Genomic DNA, 17,809 nt, shown 5'->3' on the forward strand with positions numbered 1-17,809 from the left:
AATATCAAGATCTGAAGGCCACTGAAATTGAAGCCTTTCCCTTGTGGAGTAAAGTCCACAGTAGCATAATCAAATGCTACTCAGCAGTCACTTTCAATTAAAACGGATCCCTAGATGTAACAGTTTAGCCAAAACACTGCCTCAAACATTAATTAAACAAAACAGTACTTCTTTTCTACTTTGGTGATTTACTCTCTGAAATTCATTATGTGTAAAACATTTCTACGGGACACAAAAAAGATGAATATTTGTGACATGGAAGTAAACAGTACTATTTTTCAATTCATGCTCATAAGCTTCAGTGAAGAAAGTAAATACAATTTTCAAAATGCCAATACAACAAATAAAAAGTTGACAAAAAATGCTAAAATATTGTGCAAGTTGTAAATGCACCCATTAATCAACTGTTAATTACTTACTCTTGCGCCCAGAAATCTTGCTTCTAGTAATTCTTGTTTCCTAGGATCAACATGAATATTCTCCATCCCAACTCCTGCAACATACAAACCACTGCAGTATATTATGTTAATACATGTAGCCCAACTATTATCAACGCAACAAAACCCAGATGAGGAAGATAAGTCTGCTATTCCGTTTTTACACAAAATGTGTAAATGGAACCAGTAAATCTTTAACAAGGGTTTTATTATGAATATAAAAAGCCATGGGCTTAAGTTATACAACTATCAAACTAAAATAAAGGCATTATCCTACATCATACTACATAGTACTGTTCTTCCTACTATACTAAAAATTCACTTATTCAGTAAAAAGCATGCCTCCATCTTATTAAAAGTCAAGCACGCCAGAGGTTTTATAATCAATGTTCTATCAATTTGTATAAGTAAACCATCAGACATGCAAACACATCCAAGGCTAGAAAAATGAAAATAAAGGTATTATATATCTGTTCTAGGCATCCATATATACATGCTGCTGTAGGTACTGAACACATCTCATGTTCAATCTACAGTAGCAACTGTACTGTGTACATTAGTGAATATGTGAGCTGGTCACTCCCTGTCCCACTCAGATAATGTTAATTACCTATAAACTAGCCTTTTATGTGAACTCAAAAATCTGAAATAATCATATTCAAAATATAAAACTGTGCTAACATAAGTGAATTATAGAGTGCCTTCAATGCAAAAATTTGCTGATGGGGCTAGAACAAAAATGCCAAGTCACACAACTTTCAAGCAGATATTTTTTTATTAGTACTTATGTTCATCTTTTTCTGATGGATACTGTACAAATCCCACACCAATTATAATAATATATTGAAATGAAGTAAAATAAACCTGATCCGCAGAAGCTTAACATGTCACAGAGCTAAGCTGAGAAATGTTACATCTGATTGAGGAACTACTTCTCCCCATAGCAACTGTCTTCAATACAGAAATGAAACATCGTGTCATTGTAAAGATAATTTTGCAATATCTTCTAACGGTCAGGCCACTGATTACACCAGTGTTCTGACCAGTCATTGAACCTTGTTGACATGGCTCACCACAAATAAACAATCTGTCAAACGGTTCCTCGCTGACGTCACGGACTTTAAGAACTGTGAAACAAGAATTTATGAAAACGCAAAAACAAAGTTTTTGACGGTCATTCCTCGTATACACTCCAATGAATTCTTTCCACTCAAAATGGCTTTTTCATAAGGATGTTTAGTTTAATGACCGAGAACTGATATTTTTTTTAGCACCATCCATATCCAAAATCTTTCTGCAGTACACTGGGCGAAAGGCAAGAGGCGTCCTGCAAATTTTTGCCTGATTAAATTTGGTGTGCAGTTGTCCAATCAGCGTATGCATAATGATTGAAATTTATCTAATCTGAAAGAAAAATGATTGATTATATGATATCTTAAGTTAATCGAATTATCACGAGACCACAATTGCACATTTTGATTTTGTTACCTTCGATGGTGTGGCGCACTTGTGAACTATTGCTGCCTAATGTCCAAGATGGCCGTCCACTGCTGCCACTAGACATTCCCAAAATAAATGCCTGTTGTGCAGTTTTGCCTGGTGCTGTACCACTCAGACGATAGCCAAAATATCATTCCAACGTTTTCACATTTTTGCTGGATGGATTAAAATCAGTAAAATGACTATGAAGTGCCGAAACTGATGAGGGTGCCCTTGCTCAACTTTGTTGATGCTCACTGGTGTGACGTCATAACAAATGTCACCACGAGTTTTATCGAGATGTGAGAAACCTACGTCTCGTCAGAGCCGGTCTCGATTTCTCCTCACAGAAACATGCTCATTCACCTTAACTGTGGAAACTTCTTCCATGACAGCTGAAAAGTAGATTCCTACCTATGAAAATATGTCATTGGTGCGTGTCGGATGTTTCCGGTTGGGGGATGCCCTTGCCGCGGAAGGGATTCCCGCCTGTTAGAACCGGAAGTCTCTATGTTAATCACATTTCTATGACCTGTTCAATCTATAAAAAGAACTCGAAACATCATGATATGACATCAAGATAGCTCACTTCGTATGTAACGGAAATCTCGGCGTGCTTGAGGTGGCTGGAGACAGTACTCTGACGATGACAGTCACCTGTGCAACGTGGAAGGATAGGGGATGGAAGGGGGAGTAGACTGTGTCGGCTGCGGCAGAACACAGCCAAACGACACAGCGGTTCGCTCTTGCCGTGTTGATGAAAATCTTTGTGCTTGCCTCTTTGTGCGGGGTGGGGTGTGAGGGGGGCTCCAGTAACAGCAGAGAAGGGCAGCTGACAAGAGCGCGGCTCAGCTAACAAGCACTGTGTAGCAGCTCTTGAGAAGGCGAGCGGGGGCGACAACAACAATAAAATTCACGTCTACAGCGACAGTTGGCTGAGACAGCGATTCATTTCAAACATTTAACACATATTGTCACACCTATGGCGACCTTGACCAAAATAATCATCATCTCGTAAGCAGCTGTATTTGAATGCCGTCTACTGTCTGAAGAGATGGGAAAAAAAAAATCAGACACAAAGAATCCGAATGTGTATTTTTTTATTGGTGGATGGGAGGGCGTCAGTCTGCGCTATCGCTTTTAAAGGCTTAATAAAAAGCCTGTGGTAAAGCATACAAGCAATTTGCTACTATGACACCTATCGCCTGCCACCTATCTTGTTTATCTACACCTGCTTCCTTGTCGCCATCATAAAGGAAGCATTAATATGCTGCTTTGGTTGTACTATAGAATAGCATGGTTCTCACTCCGGGTTGGTCACAGGAGAGAAAAGCTTAATTGCTGCTCTGCACTTGTGGCGCAGTCGATTTTTAAGCGAAAGGTGACATGCAGTTGTTAAAGCCCATGCGACGACAGGTTGTGCGGGATGAACGCAGGGCAGGAGTCCTTTTCTATGCTGGAAAAGTTGGCAGAGACTACTTTTAAAACGTATCATGTAACGACGGCATTCTAGAGGTGAAAGAAGTGAACACACGTTTTGTTAGTTCACTCGCTATCGGGAAACAGTTTATGACGTCATTTCAAACTAAGATTAAGTCCTGGGCGGTTGCACCGTCGGCGTCATATATATGAATATAGTCTGAAATTACAATTAATGATCTATATTATTTCTACTACTGAGGGAAAACTTCGCCCGCCTTCTATAAAGTATACAATTAACGAAAATTTAACAAAACAAAAATCCATATCGGGAAAAAAGGGAGACGATCGACGCATTAAACGTTATGTTTTGCATATTTATGACTGACTTCCCCTTACTCCGTCATGTTTGTAATTTCTTGAATGATACAAGTTTTTATCACGGAGGTGTTCACTGCACACAATGAGATGGTTTGATACGGAACAAAAAAAAACAAAAACAAAAAAAAAAAGAATGGCATGGGAAAGGTATACAGCATGAAATGGAAGTGAGTGGTATTTTGCACAAATTTAACACACATATTTCACAGTAAATTATACTTGATATTCTGGATAAAAATAGAAAAATACTACCTACGGAAGGGATGTTGCACAGATTTAACACACATTTTACAGTACATCATACTTTGATATTCTGGATTAAAATAGAAAAATCAGACGGAAAAGAAGTCCAAGACTGAAAATTTGCAGTTTATGAAGTGCGTTATTCCAACGGACAGCATCAGATAAAACAGATCAAGCTATATATTCAGGATACACTTGTCCTTAGATCAAATCGGTTGTAGCGGATTTCCGTTCCGAGGATCGCAAAGCAGAGAAGATATTGCACTGCATTAAGACTGCTACTCGAGCATGATTCGTTTCGTTAAGTTTAACAACTTGCGAGGAGGATAAAGCTGCATGATTGCTGAAGATCAAAATGGCATGGAATTACAGTTTGCATGTAATCCACCGGCAGCATATATATGAAATCGTCATATTTAAGAGATGAATGAATGGAAATATGCAGAAAATCTTATAGGAAATGGAAATTGTTTTGCAATTTAAGCCAAGGTTTAAATCTTATATAACGGCCGGGTGTCGCCATTATAGTTGTCTAAGGAGGCTTCATTTCTAACTGGCATACATAGTAGTATAGCAGTGTTGTCAACAGAATCATGCTTGTATAGATTTATTCATTTTAAAGGCGCTTGATTATGTATGTGTATGTATTGTCTGCATATGCTGCAAGCCACAGTTACAGAACCCTTTCCACATTTATTTAACAGGAAGCAGATGCATCAAGTAAAGATATCATACACGGTCAAGTAATAATGGTCATGGCGACAGCAGACTGAAAGTGGTTCGTCGTGATTACCTCCCACCACTGCCATCCCCTCCATCTCCAACAGCCCAACAGCGAGGGTGATGGCAGGCTGCAAAAATCTTTATTCTGTATTCATGGTTGTTTGTTTTTATTTTTTTCGTGGCTCCTCACTTTTGTAAAATTATCACAGTGTCCGCAAGAAAAAGCTGATCGATGTCTGTTGCGCCAGGGTTTAGGGTTTTAGGTCTTTCTTTCCACATTAAAAATGCATAAGAACAGTTAAAAAGTGATAAAACTCATTTAAAAAAAATATTAGCCCACGATGAGCGCAATTCTCCAAATAATGCCCACTTGACTGCACATCAGCATATCCTCAACTGTAAGCTCTAATCGATCCTCACTAATAATTCAAATCCCTCCGCAGTCAGCACATGCTTTATATAGACTGCTGAACACAAGGTCGAAAGGTGACTAGATTTTTGGATCAGGTTGCACCAAAGCACATCCGCTACGTTAATTTGAGGCCGTTAATTTCGACATCCGAGCTGAGGAAAAACAAAATCTTACAAAACATTAAAATAGAAATTTGTACAGTTCTCTTGCCTGAAGGGGCACATTTTATGGAAGACTGACTTTGAGGTGCCAATTGTTTGTCGTGTTAGGCTGTCGGGAGCGACCTGCTGGCTATTTAGGATGCAATAATGCAGCCGGATTGCTCCGTTGCTACATGGAGCTGCTCTTCTTTCCTGCTGAAACCCGTTAACATGGAGACCTTGTGCACCGTCGTTTTGGTTCGAAGAACTAATTTAACTAATTCGCTGAAAGAAAAAATGTCATGCAAGATATATATCAGGGAAGTTTTGCCCTTCAGGTCACCGGTGAGACAAATTCGTCAATTATTCAGTGCATGTGTAGTACGCATTCGTCGGTCGTTAAAGCGGAAACAGAGATTCAGTGTTAGCCACGGGTCTTCATCTACATGAAGGTCTGTGGTGTTAGCCATTCGACAGATACCTTTACCGAGACATACGAAGGTAAAGAGATAGGTGGAAAAGATCACTGCTGTGTTATATACTGTCTTTTGTTTGGTTCACAAGTGAGGTTTTTAAGTGCTGGTTACGTGTGTGTCGGAGGGGTGGGGAAGTCAGCGAGTTGTTGTATGTGGGTCTAGCTGAGGACAAGAAAGCTCCAAAAGTAAAAGTTTCAAGTGTCCAGTGTTCACATCCAACTAACGGGAAAGGAAGGAGAAAGTGGAGAGCGGGTTGGACGGAGAGCGGGGCGAGGGAAGAGATGACTCCAGGGTAGACGGCACCAGGTGCCTTCCTCGCCGTTCGCACCATTTCTTACTAAAGTCAGAAGAAATTCCACGCCTTATGCACCAGAAAAATTGTAACAGAGTTCAAGTACAAAAAACACTGACACAGTTTTGCTATGTATGTTTTTACTTGGTTATGCCATCTAACTACCATGTGCCAAATAATTTTATGCTTGGTGTTTGTTTGTTTTTGTTTTTTTAAACTTACGAACTTTGAACCATATGACACTGAAATGTCACGATCGTGTTATTATCTACTAAAAGTATTAAAGCATTTAAGAGACCAATAATAAATTAGGGTCAGATGAATTTAAATAATATGTATAAGTTCTGTAGATTTCTTGTCCACGTCGGTCTGCGATCGACAAAAGGCCACTATATATATATATGAAGCCCTTTACGGGAACGTCTGTAATTCCTTTAGTGTACTTTTAAAGGATTCGATGGTGGATATGGAAGGGAAGAGAGTTCCACCATTTTGCAGCACACTAAAAATCCCCAAACTGGGTGATAATGTGAAGGAGTGGACCGGCAATACACTGAGGGACCTGCTCAGACGGCTGGATGACCGAACTGGGTGGCGTGAGTTGACCGATGCTGCACTTCATTCGTTTGCTCCCCTACGACTAAGAATGGAACGTCAGCTAAGGGACAAACAGAACGGAATTAAAAATCCGGTGACCACATGATGCTGTTCTAATGTTAGGGATAGTAAGCGTACGATCATCACACGAAGAAAGGATCAGGTGTCCGGCTGGAATGTAGGGGAAGAGAAGTAGGGAAGGAGCCTGCAAAGAACTTAAAACAAAGCACAGTCTGTACTGAATGCGAGACTTGGCAGAATAATTCTCGTTACACAGCAATAAAGCCCTTATTGGATGACTGAAACATATAAATTAATTATTGAAGGTTTATAATTGGTTGACCCTTTTTTTATAGTTATTTAGGGCTTTTTGACGGGGAGAGAGGTAGAGGATGGGGTTGCAGCACGTGTTTTTTTTTTTTTTTTTTTTTTTTTGCCCACGGGTACCGGTTCTGCTTCTGTGGATCAGGACTGTCGACAAACGGTTTATTTGAGCAATGAGTGAAGAAGATTTTAAGCAGACACCCAACGGCACAGTGTTAACACCCAAACAAGAGACTGAACAAGACGACTAAAGAAGCCACCCAAAGAAGCTATTTACACACCACTTATATACAGACGGAATTAAGCGACCAACGTGTGAGTGCAGGAGTAAATTAATCGAGTTTGTCTTGTTGTGTCATTATGTTATTTATGTCCAGTTCAGAATATAGGAATACACAGATCTAGACAGCATGGTCATAAGTTAGATGCCACAAGTTTTTTTATTAATTAATATCTACTAATTATGCACCATAAATAAGTGTATTGAGTTCAAGTGTCGCTGTACGTGAATAGATGGCTGACAGCATCAACAAAGTCCTGATAATTGTTCTCAGTCCGTTCTTGTCAAGTTGTAATTCATTTTTCAACTCTGAGTTGTGCTGGCGTCGGCCTGAACGTGTCCCTACCTGGAAATACCCTCGCGGATGCTCAATGATGTATTCCTTATACAGTGGTACCTCGACATACGAGTTTAATTCGTTCCGTAACCTTGCTCGTATGTCAAATCGCTCGTATCTCAAAGCAATTTTCCCCATTGAAATTCATTGAAATGCCATTAATCCGTTCCAGCTCCCAAAACACCACCTAAGTTGTTTTTGTTAAGTGTTATTGAATAATAAAACGTGTATTTACAAGAAGAAACATTTATTTATGAATAACAAATACATATTCTATAAAAACATATTAAATTTTTCGTTTGTGGAAGTGTGTGGGATCTGCTTCAGCAAATCACCGTAAATCGCTCGTGCCTTCTCACACATGATGCTTTGTGTTAAGGTTCCTCCTTGAAGCTGCTTCTCTGTCACCCACACAGTCAATAGTTTCTCCATCTTTTCATGGAGAGAAGTCCGGAGCTTAGAAATTATTGTAACGCCCCTAGCTGGCGTTGTACCCTTTATCAACTCCTGTTTAAGCTCAGAACATATCATTGATGTGCTACACCTGTACATCCTCGCCAAGTCAATTACTCGCACACCTTGCTCATGTTTTTCTACGATTTCGCGCTTTAATTCAATAGACATCATCTTCTTCTTCTTCGGACCCATGGTTAAAAAAATAAATGGGATAATGTTTTGTAAATGTACAAAAAGCAAAAAAAACGCGAACCCAACTTATCAAAAATGCTTCGAAAACGAGGGAAACAAGCACACAAAACAGACTGTCTGTCTCTAGTCTGAGGTGGGAGAAACTGTTAGACGCTGCACACGACCCCAACATCCGCCCCGCATGCTGGGGTCGTGTGCAACGGTGTAGTGTGCGATTCCTCGTATCTCAAATCTTGCTCTTATCTCGAAGCAAAATATCGCTCGCTCGGCGGCTCGTATCTCAAAACACTCGTATGTCAGGGCACTCGTATGTCGAGGTACCACTGTAATTATGGATGGGATCAAGGACGAATACAGATGGTTGTCATAACTCTCAAAACACCCACCAACAGCTGTAGGTTTAAAAAAAAAATTTAAATATAGAAACTGTATATTCAGGGATTCGATCCATCTTAGCGATAGTCAACAATTCCCTGGTAACACGTAGGCGCCAGTTGTATTTTAGCCGGATCTCAGCCCCTGAGGTTATTGCAGGCCTCTTCTAAACAGTTTAACGGATCCATTAATGAGCGTCAACATCACGTAGGTGCACACATAGGCAACAACCGGTCGGCGGTGTGATCGCAAACCTAAACATGGGTAAAAGATCAACAGGTGTAGGCGAGGACAAAGTCGGCGGCGGTGTCAGCGAAGTTCAGGAGGTCACTCAGTGTCACGAACTGGACTGAAGCTTAGGTTCATGGACTGAAAAAAACAAAACGAGTGTGGATAATGTTACAGTTTTTTGTAACGGACGTTTGTGCGTGTTTCTACCTGCTCCATCTTTCACTGCTCCGTTCCAGAAGTCACGTACAGCATTTATTGTCAGGAAAGGACCAGTTTGACCCAGCGAGAAAAACATCTCTATGTTTAACTGACTAATTTGGTCTAGGTATTTCATTTGCAAAGGCAGGGAATATGTTACCTACAACTCCAATAAAAACAAAACCCTGATTGAATATGTTTGATTAACATCCATTCAGACATTTGGTCATTTTGTAAGCTTTTGTCTACTATTTTAACTGTTATTCCAGGTCGAACAGTCAGAACAGTCGACACAAGTATGTGTTTATTAATTGTCCCTCTCTCTAAAGCTAGGACTTATCAAGATTTACCCTTCTATTTTGTTCCTTGACCACAACTATCCATTTCGATTCATAGAGTTGATAATTTGACCTTCCTCCTCCACTTTATGTATATTTTTAAGGATCTTCATTGTCTCTATGTACACTCACTTGAATGCCCCTAATTATTACCTACGAGTACCAACACGTCTAATACATTCCCACTCACCCCCTCTGTCTACCGTAAGGGTTCTTCGGGCCTTTGCTCAATTCCTACTACACAGCCAATACCTCTCCCATTTGACCAGCTCTTGAGTGCCTAACCTCTTAGAGGCTTGGGGAAGGTGGGAGAGGGGGCGGAGGTAGCGGGGTAAAAAAAAAAATAAATAAATGGGCACCGCCCTTACAAAATCTACTCATAGCTACATTCACCATTAATTACAGCACCTCAATTATCAGCCCCTTCCAGCATAAGAAAACAGCGGAGAGCCGAGTGGCCACACTGTTAGCCGATTCTATATTCGTATTACTTGACTATTCCCCTATTTCACCCAGCTGTCAGTTGCACGATTGCATGAAGCTATAATAATGGTCGTCTGGGTACCTAACTTCTTAGTGAGGTGAGCGAAAAAAGGCAGTGAGGAGGAGGGGAAGAAACGGAGAAAAGATCCTTGAGGGGGGGACACATTCTCCAACTGTTCAACACATCATGCCCCAACAACCAAAAGGCAGACGACTACAATTACCATTTGCTCCAACATAAAGTGTCTTCAAGTTATCCACATTCCGATATCAACTCCATACTTACACTTCTATTTCTGCATCATTTTGAGTCTTTATTTAGCTACATTCAATAAATTAACCAAGTACATTCCTTGATTTAAAGTCCATTGGGCAAACAGAAATGTGCAAATCTAACTCTTTTGGTAACACCTTTTATTTATGATAGTTTCAAGTTAAAGTGACCTAGAGTTTATATTTTAAAACGTCCACCGCATATTTTAATTTTCTAATGATACCTGTAAAACAATTACTTCACTGATGTTTAGTCAAAATCTGCCAATCACATTTTTGAAGATTTTTCTTAAAGCTTCTCTTTAGGGTACATGAATACAGCAGGTACATATAGCAGCATGCATACACATAATCCACTTGCATGTGATTTTTCTGTCAGTAACACCAACAGTGATGAAAAATGAATGAGACTGCTTCTTTAACAAATAATTTATTCACTACACTTCCCAGTGAGGAAAGACAAGAGATTCAAAAGGTTTGAGCAGAATCAAGCATTGTTTTCGAACAGATTCCTAAACTTAAGAAAGGTAACATATGTATAACTACAAATTCCAACTTTAAAAAAAAAAGCCCAAACAATCAAGTTCTCCATTTTATCTGGGCTGCTTGAAAATATTTTAGGGAATAAAGATATGTTTCTATTCAGAGAAAGCAAGGGCTTCGAATGATTTTTGCTATAAATTATCCCACAGCTTTCATAACTATAAATTGTACTTTTTTAATAATAAGCCTAAATCACACCAACAAGCAAATTTAAAACCATTCATTACTATTTCTTAAAATATAATTGAGAATGCATTTAAAAAAAAAAAAGAAATTAAATGCATTTTTCTCAGCTAACAATCTCGTATGTAACTGGCCTATGATGTCTGCATACCACACATTCTGCTGGGCACTAATACTAATTAACAAGCAATAACAACTCATAAAATTACAAGTCATCCACATGTTTTTATGAAAGCAATGTGTTTAAAATATATGTAACAATTCTAGATGGAAATTCTTGAGAATTGGCAAGCCAAAGTAGCAAGGACATTTTACATAAGCTATCAATAAAGTCCACGCATTAATACTTTATTTGCAAAACAATTTATCAGCTTTGTAGAGGCACCAGCTTGAAAATTCTAAAATGTTTCAAATACTTCAAAAGAATTAATGAAACTGAATTTCTGCTTACAGCTTTTAAATTTAGGCTATTTTCAAACTATGATGCAACAAAAACTACTGTTGTTGAGTTTGGAAGTGAAAAGTGCACATTAAGGCAGTTTCACACTAAGATTACTTAAGCAAATATCTGGGTATGTACATTAAATATTAACGGTAAATTGTGCCAGGGACTTACACACAAAACCAAATGTCTGCACGTTTCAACACAATGTTGCAGAGATGTTTAAATGAACATTTATTAAATTACAAAGACTGGAATCAAATTCTGACAATGTACTCGATAATCTTAATAATAATTTTGATCATCTTTGGGAGTTATTCAAGGGAGGTAAATCAAGAGTGTACACAGTGTCAAGGGAAATAACATCACAGGGGACTATCTCTAATAAGGACCATATGTTCTGTTTGAAGACGTAAAACATTTTCCTGTTCATGCTCAAGACAAAAATTATATACTCTTAAGCTACTAGGACAGCAGTGAGTGAAAATGAACCAAACTTCAACAGCATTTCTTTATCAAATACAGTTTTTTTTCTTCTTCTGCTTAATCATCTTGCTGCAGTCATTGATAAAATATTCTATCACAGTTTTAAACACTCGCATATATCAATTCATTAAGACACATTTTTCAAATGAGCGCAGTCCTTTTGATATAGTGTTTCTTGCTGCTCATATCCAAAAACAAATAACAAAAAATGAGGGAGAAAAAAAAAACAAACAAGAAAAAAAAAGGGGGGGGGGAAGTTAAAAGAAAAATCTAGAGGCAGGCAACATCCATATGCATAACCAGCTAAAGCAAACATATAAACATGCAAAACTATCCTTTCCCTCACAAACAAGCAAACATGACAGAAAAAAATCAAATCTGTGAACTTGTACACCTGCATTTCACGAGAATGGCTGACTGTGCATTCATCAAACATTTTTTAAAGTGATAACACAAGATAATCAGGTATTTTAAGATGATGTAGTTACAGGTAGATAAAATATGCCCACACAAAAGATAGGATGTACCAATCCAACACAGCTGCAAATTATCTTCTTTAAAATGTTCTGGTCTCATTGTGCAAGAAATTCTGGGAAAAATTGTAGTCTGCTGTCAATGCCTACATTAGTGGGGCCAGACAAGTATGGAGGCAATGCAGTACCGCTGACATAGCCTTCATCTTCCTCCATCTTATGCTCTGGTTGGCAGCAGGAAAGTTGGACCATGTGGCTGTTGTACTTAATCCGTACAACTCAAACAGGGAAAAAACCACCACAAAAGTAAGAGCCCAAATACCAAAATTAGACCCAGATGTTGTCAGATGGTTATTCAGAACTAGATCATAATATCACTGGCATTCACATATAAATTCCAGCGTGGGAAGGGATTTTGTGGGTATGTGGTCCAGATCACACTGCAGTACTATAAGGACAAGGAAATGATTTAGATGATATGAGGGTTCCTACAGTCTGTTCACTACTAGGTTGTGCCTGAGAATGTCAGAGGTCACCAGAATTTTTTATCTGTACCTGCAGCAGTGGCTAGAACAAAGGCAGTGCAAGAGAGCATTCGGTCATCTTAGCATACTAGAAGAGTTTAGAAACAGATTTTATATATGCTTGCTGAAGGTGGAGGTCAAGTATATGTGGGTGATTTCTTATACTATCAAAAAGAAAAACTGAATTTCTTGCATACACATTCCCCCTTATGTACAAAAACATGTGCATGAATACAGAACTATACATATATACATGCACTTATACACACTTGCATGAAGGTGATATGAAGAGGTACAGCAGTTGGTTAGCATATGGATGAATAAAGACTTGACTAGCATACACTTTTTTCAACACAACTTTGTTCTCAGGGATGATCTTGAATGGTGAGATTAGTGTTTTAGATTCCATTGGTTCCCCAATGTTCCAGAAAGCAAGACTAAGAATATGATTTTGCTTGATTCAGCATTTGCACATGTATCTGAAGTGAGTGTCTTGATGTTTGTGTGTGTGTGCATGAACACACATGAGGGAGACAAAACGAACAAATTACAATGCAAAACAGGTTACAAGCATCAGGAGTCCAAGCTTTCACCAGTACCTATCTGTGCCTATGGCACTGTCAATGGGCAAACTGAACTTGCTTCTATGTCTTTGTAATTAAAAAAAAAAGTGAGCAAACCATAATAACTTGAATTGTCCAGTGCAAATGAGCCAGACAGCGTTGTAAATTATTAATAAAGTAATTACCAAATGATAATGGTCTCTTCAAGTCAATGGAAAAATGTACAAGCATAAGCTGATCTCTAGCTCAATCTGACTTATTGCAAATATGTACAAGCTTATGGTTGTGCCATGAAATAAATAATACACATTCAAGGCCATATCAGCTCAAAATTCCCGATAGAAACAGCTTGCTATGTCCCAGTTCCTCCATTCTATCCCACAAAAGACTTCTACATGGATAATTGCTATGGACCATGGATCTGGATATCTGAGATAGCTATATGCAATGCTAGACTAGAAGCATTGCTAAAAACTCTAGATATGAGCAGGTGCTAGACTGACAGGCTGGCAGTAACTCCATAGGTCCTATTTTATTTCTGATGCAGACTGGAAGCATTGACAATTCAAGCACAGAAATGGACCTCCAGACTTCAGGGATAGCCTCCAATTTTAAATTTGGTTTCACATTTATACAAGGCATGAAACATTCATGTTGAAATGATTTTTAATGAAAGAAACCAAGTATAGAATATTATGATCCCTTTAACCCTGATCTGAAAAATCTTTAATAACTGTTTGATGATTTATATAGTTAATAAAATCCTCAGGAAAAAACATTTAAAAAAACCCACATCTTCACAACTAAACTTCATAAACAATGCTGATGCTTAACTCCTCATGGCAATATTTAATACAATGAAAACTCTTTTAGCCATGAAAACTTAAAATGTTGCTACATAAGTAGTTGTAGTAAGCATAACATGTTTTCAAATATTAATTTAAAAACTCCACAAATGAATGGATGCAGCATCTAAATACTGTGTTCAAATATTTTTAAAAAATAGAACAAGTCTTTTGAATGAGGTAAGTATACTCTCGCTGAAAGAGCAATCATATTCTGTTTCTCAGAACTACACCTCAGAAAGTCACAAACAAAATGGACAGCTATGCTACACAATATTTTGGGATGTTTTTTCACCTGTGTTCACATGGAAAATAATATACATAAGAAGTAGTAGTGTACTTTGTACATTATTACAGTATGTAGCATCATGTCTTAAAAAATAAGCAAAGCCATGAAGCAATAAACAAGTATGGTAGAATTAGAATTTCTAGTATGATGAAGGGCACTACATTTAAAACACCATCTCTGTCTCTAGCAGTGAAGATGAAGGAGAGAACACAAGTAGACATAGAAAACTTTTTCCCCAAGAAACAGATTTATTGAACTACATGTGTACTAAGCCATGTTACCTGCTTCTGCAAATGCAAATAAGAATGTCTTCCCAATACTGCCATTTACAAAAGATTTGGTAAAAAGTATGGCAGCTCTACAACAGCTGGTACGTGCAAAATACATGCATGTGATGTTAATGCATGTGTTTGTGTGCATGTCTGTGTGTCTGCTTTACAGCCGGTTCTTGTGTTGGATCCACCTTTTGCAGGTATGTTCAAATGTGTGACCAAGCCACTGAGACTCAAGTACCTCCAATCTCTCTCGGCTCAAATACAACGGTTTGCCACGTCTGCAAAGCACATGTTAATTATTAAAAAGCAAAATAAGTGGCAGCATAACAATTATATGAAAGACACATTAATGTTAAGTGGTTCTCCAAATATAACTCCCTTATTAAAAAAATATACCAGCTCAACTAAAGTCTATTCTAGAAAATAGTCATTACAAACCCCTTCCCCCAAAAACTAACACTATTCATTTACACTACTTCATGCACTACTTTTTTTCTATACTAATTCATCTTGTGCATTTAAATATTTTCTACTTCCCATTCCCTAGCTTCTGCTAGAACCTAAACTTAATTTTGGACACCACATACAGATACAAGACCTTTTCTTGCTGATGTTATATATTTGAGAAGACATTTACATGCAGAGTCCCAGAAGGAGCGAACCCATTACAGAAATCTATGTGAGATTCATGTCCTGTTCCTGAATACACTTCTAAAAGTACAGACTTCCAGTAAAAGTAACAACTTATAATGCCGAATGATTTTTTAAAAGATGACCTGATTAGATGAGTTTATGTTGACTTTTGTGGCTTTGGCTCTTATTAACAAGCACTTACTTCAGGTCTCGATCTTCTTCACCATGTTGGTCGAGATAAAGTGATCCCCACAATGTCGCCCGAGGTCCACGTATCACCACAATTATGCTAGAGTTGATCAGAAGGAATATTCCTGTGCCAGCACCACATACAATGGAGTGCTAGAGGGGGAAAGAGATAAAATCATTCAGAAGAAACAACATAACTTACTCTGTACAGTTGTTGCAACTTCCAGACTCATCTACCAAGTAGATGTGATTTATCAACAACACAAGTTTCAGTAAACGGCAAAGAGTTAAACAGTCTAGATCAGGGATGGTGAACCTTTTTCAGTCCGAGTGCCAATTATTTCAATTTCAAAGCAATAAAAATTGCTGCGTGCCAAGTCGGTCTACTTAATGACGCTGCTATAGAAACGAAGTGCTACAGCCAGTAACCAGTAAGTTTGCTGCGCGGAAAAAATAAAGCTGTTTAGTATAAAATTATAAATTATGAAATAATACTTATTTATTCAACGTTATTATCAACGTTTTCTGAAAAAATTGAAGGCTATTACTTATGATAATTTGAATTTTTAAAAAATCCATCAGCGTCGTCGCGTGCCGCACAAAATCGTTTCGCGTGCCACCTTGGGCACGCGTGCCATAGGTTCGCCATCACTGGTCTAGATTACAGTACAGTAAAACCTCCCTTTTAAGACTTGCTAAAATCCACCAAAAATCAGATTGTAACTAAGAAGGGTTTAAGAAGGGAAATTAACCAATCTACTTTCATTCCCCTCCATGACTTTAAACATCTAGAAATTCAAGTTCATTTATTTAAATGTTGGGGAAAAACCCCATATCATGGGACTTTTATTCGTGGTTTTCCCTTTTGCTTGGTCATACTTACTCTGCTATTGTTACACTTGATTGAACATTTTTAGGGAATTTATCTGAAGGTAAGAGAAATCAATTCATACACATGTACTGTGGTAGACAAAGATGTTTTTTTAAATGCACTCTATGTAATTTTAGACTTCTGAAAAAAATTATAGATCACAAACTGTCTGTTGTAAGTCACATTGGGGAGGGGGTGGTGGTGGTAACAATACAGAGATGACAGTTAAAGTGCAAAATATGCCCATGAAACATTTTCAAGTCACAGTACGGAAGGTCCTGAGGAGATTTACCATCTCAAGCATAGACACACACATATATTACATTGACTGTGACTTAAAGAAAAGCTTACTCACTTCTACACATTCAGAAACACCATTTATTGCACAGCAGTCTTCTCTGAAACACAAGAAGGCACCACAAACAAGGCAGATGGCAGGATCTTTTGGAATACGGTGGCAATGTTGACAGCATTGGTAGCGGTATGAAGTGAAGATCTCATAATAGTGCTGTGGGAGTTTCAGCAAGTGGGGGCGTGCCCATTTGCCACTCATGCTTAGAAAGAACTGTAAAAATAACAGGCCAACACCATTTGAAAGAAAGTTTCTGTAGTAGTTGGTCAAGTATTTATTAAATTGATTACTCAGCAGAAATTTCTAATATCTGCAATCTTCTTGGCTTTAAAGGCTGCTCTCAAATCAAACTGAAAATACAATTAAGCTCAAAGTTTTGGCATGTTAGCAGAGCAAAGTATGATTTAAAAAAAATTAGTTTCTTTTTTTTTTTTTTTTTAAAGAAAAGCACACATCTGTTGGCCTAGATTCTATGCAATGACATCACAAAGGGTGTCAGCCAGTGTGACAGCTTCCAGGATATGTTAATGAGACATTCACTCAGTTTGGGAATCAGTAAACTACAAAGAATAAAACCTATTCATTTGCAAATAATTTTGCACTCTGGTCAGCCTTAAAATTCAAAATAACACCTTGCAGTGATACACTACCTTGCACTCTGCAACCTTAATTTTGGCGAAGTTGTTGATGTGCTGGCACCAGGCCTGAACTAGCACTGTTGACTGTGGCACTGCCCATACAAGACAAGATGACCCAGTCACTTCCGTTCCCATCCTGCTGTGTGCTTCTGGTGCCACTAGGTCCAGGTACCTTACAAGGTGCTCAAACTCCAACATTTCCTTAGAGAAACAAGAATTTCATTAAAGTGTACTTAAAAGAGAAAATATGCCCAATAGAGAATAAAGCTAAGGTCATAAAAAGAAGCAGCATAAGTGGAAATGTAGACTAAGATTGCTATAACTGCCTTTTCTCTTGCCTCCCAAAATGCAAAATGTGCTTGTTGACATTAGAAGTGATCATCACAAAGCTACCATTACCTTTTCACCATTATTACC

General features: G+C 38.2%; 2 protein-coding genes across 9 annotated transcripts in view; both read right to left on the reverse strand.

Moving 5' to 3' along the window:
* Positions 1–2,646, reverse strand: part of LOC112563515 (serine/threonine-protein kinase tousled-like 2) — a 30,826-nt gene extending 28,180 nt beyond the window's left edge. For 3 of the 7 annotated variants that reach the window (XM_025237452.1, XM_025237447.1, XM_025237446.1), the window contains exons 1-2: positions 1,926–2,467; positions 420–493 (exon numbers count right to left, since the gene is read on the reverse strand). In XM_025237452.1, coding sequence (XP_025093237.1) covers positions 420–493; positions 1,926–2,001 — 150 coding nt within the window. In that variant the 5' untranslated portion in view covers positions 2,002–2,467. Of the gene's footprint in view, positions 1–419; positions 494–1,510; positions 1,531–1,925; positions 2,469–2,505 lie in introns of those variants that run through there. The other 4 variants (XM_025237450.1, XM_025237449.1, XM_025237453.1 and 1 more) reach the window with 4 other exon arrangements.
* Positions 2,647–10,500: 7,854 nt separating this feature from the next.
* Positions 10,501–17,809, reverse strand: part of LOC112564234 (E3 ubiquitin-protein ligase UBR3-like) — a 33,022-nt gene continuing 25,713 nt past the window's right edge. For both annotated transcript variants that reach the window (XM_025238912.1, XM_025238911.1), the window contains exons 34-37: positions 17,405–17,593; positions 16,758–16,967; positions 15,545–15,684; positions 10,501–14,987 (exon numbers count right to left, since the gene is read on the reverse strand). In XM_025238912.1, coding sequence (XP_025094697.1) covers positions 14,870–14,987; positions 15,545–15,684; positions 16,758–16,967; positions 17,405–17,593 — 657 coding nt within the window. In that variant the 3' untranslated portion in view covers positions 10,501–14,869. The remainder of the gene's footprint in view (positions 14,988–15,544; positions 15,685–16,757; positions 16,968–17,404; positions 17,594–17,809) is intronic.

This window comes from Pomacea canaliculata, linkage group LG5, assembly GCF_003073045.1.
Source record: "Pomacea canaliculata isolate SZHN2017 linkage group LG5, ASM307304v1, whole genome shotgun sequence".
Classification (NCBI taxonomy): Eukaryota; Metazoa; Mollusca; class Gastropoda; order Architaenioglossa; family Ampullariidae; genus Pomacea; species Pomacea canaliculata.